Genomic DNA, 1,468 nt, shown 5'->3' with positions numbered 1-1,468 from the left:
ACTATGTAACACCATCACTAACAGGGACGTTGTAGAGCGTCCTCTGGTGGACAGACTATGTAACACCATCACTAACGTGGATTGTTGTTGTTGTTTTCACCCCAACAGTACCTATGACGGGCTTCACCCAGAGAGCCACGATCGACCCCGACCTCAACGAGATCCACGTCCTCTCGGGCCTCAGCAAGGACAAGGACAAGCGCGAGGAGAACGTCCGCAACTCCTTCTGGATCTACGACATTGCTCGCAACAACTGGTAGGAGAGAGAACTTGGTGTTTTATTACACACATTACACAGCAGAGTGTCAGAAGCACCTCTTCACACAAACCCTCAGCCCTCCATGAGAGAACATGTTCCGTGTGTGTCTGTGTGTGTGTGTCTGTGTGTGTGTGTGCGTCTTAGGTCATGTGTGTATAAGAACGACCAGGCGGTGAAAGAAAACCCCAGCAAGGCTCTGCAGGAAGAGGAGCCGTGTCCCCGCTTCGCACACCAGCTGGTCTACGACGAGATGCACAAGGTAACACACACAGCCGAGGCCAACGCACACACTCACACACACACACACCTGCACACCTGTTTAGTACGCCATCACATTGAATTCATGAAAAACCCTCCAACTCAAGTAATTCGTCTTTAAAAATCGGCCATAAGAATCGTTTTTTCTAAAAGAAAACGGACAGGTTTCCTTTATTTAGTGAAACCGCGATAATGACTAGTACTTACTATTGCTTTTTCCTAGTAGAAGTATTTCTTATCTGATGAATCTACGGAAGCATCGACCTGTTGAAATAACTAATTCAAAATCCAACGATTACAGAAGTTCTCACGTTGACGCTTTCTACGTTTTGCCGGCGTCTATGGCGAGGAAAACGTGGTTTAATGTACCTAAACAATCATCTGGGATTGTCAAATCTCTCTCTCACATTGCTCCTCAGAACCACTGAAACTGTCCAAAAATCCAACCAGAAATGTAATGAGGATCGCAAGTTTTTGTCACGTTATGACTTATAAAGCCCATGAGAACCATGGGGAGTCAACCCAAAGCTGATGTCAAGCAACGTCCATGATAATAGGACTTTGGGGTTGATTATTTTGACACTTTTCAGTGGTTTTAAGGAGCAATGTGAGAGAGAAATTGAGGTACATTGCACCAGGTTTTTATAAATTTCCATTAGCAAGCTGAACAGGACGGCGTCTTTCCAAACAAGACTTTAAAAGTGGTTGACGTTGCCACGTTGTGTTGTTTTTTTGCAAAATAACCCACGAAAGGTTGTGGTTGCATATAACAGAAGAGTTTATTAGAAGAAGTATAGTTTGGCTGCATGAAGTACAGAGAAACTGTGGAATTTGTGTGTCTTTGTGTGTGTCTTTGTGTTTGTCTCTGTGTGTGTGTGTGTGTGTGTGTGTGTCTGTGTGTGTGTCTTTGTGTTTGTCTCTGTGTGTGTGTGTGTGTGTGTCTGTGTCTGT

At 44.6% G+C, this 1,468-nt stretch overlaps 1 protein-coding gene across 1 annotated transcript in view; it reads left to right on the top strand.

The window, feature by feature from the left end:
• Nucleotides 1-945, top strand: part of mkln1 (muskelin 1, intracellular mediator containing kelch motifs) — a 39,294-nt gene extending 38,349 nt beyond the window's left edge. Inside the window, exons 11-13 of the mRNA XM_034865353.1 lie at nucleotides 109-256; nucleotides 404-542; nucleotides 937-945. Coding sequence (XP_034721244.1) covers nucleotides 109-256; nucleotides 404-542; nucleotides 937-945 — 296 coding nt within the window. The remainder of the gene's footprint in view (nucleotides 1-108; nucleotides 257-403; nucleotides 543-936) is intronic.
• The last annotated feature ends 523 nt before the right edge of the window (nucleotides 946-1,468 follow it).

Source organism: Etheostoma cragini, unplaced genomic scaffold, assembly GCF_013103735.1.
Source record: "Etheostoma cragini isolate CJK2018 unplaced genomic scaffold, CSU_Ecrag_1.0 ScbMSFa_1523, whole genome shotgun sequence".
Lineage (NCBI taxonomy): Eukaryota > Metazoa > Chordata > Actinopteri > Perciformes > Percidae > Etheostoma > Etheostoma cragini.
The sequence above is the reverse complement of the archived record's forward strand: the minus strand, read 5'-3'. Positions and strand labels throughout refer to the sequence as shown.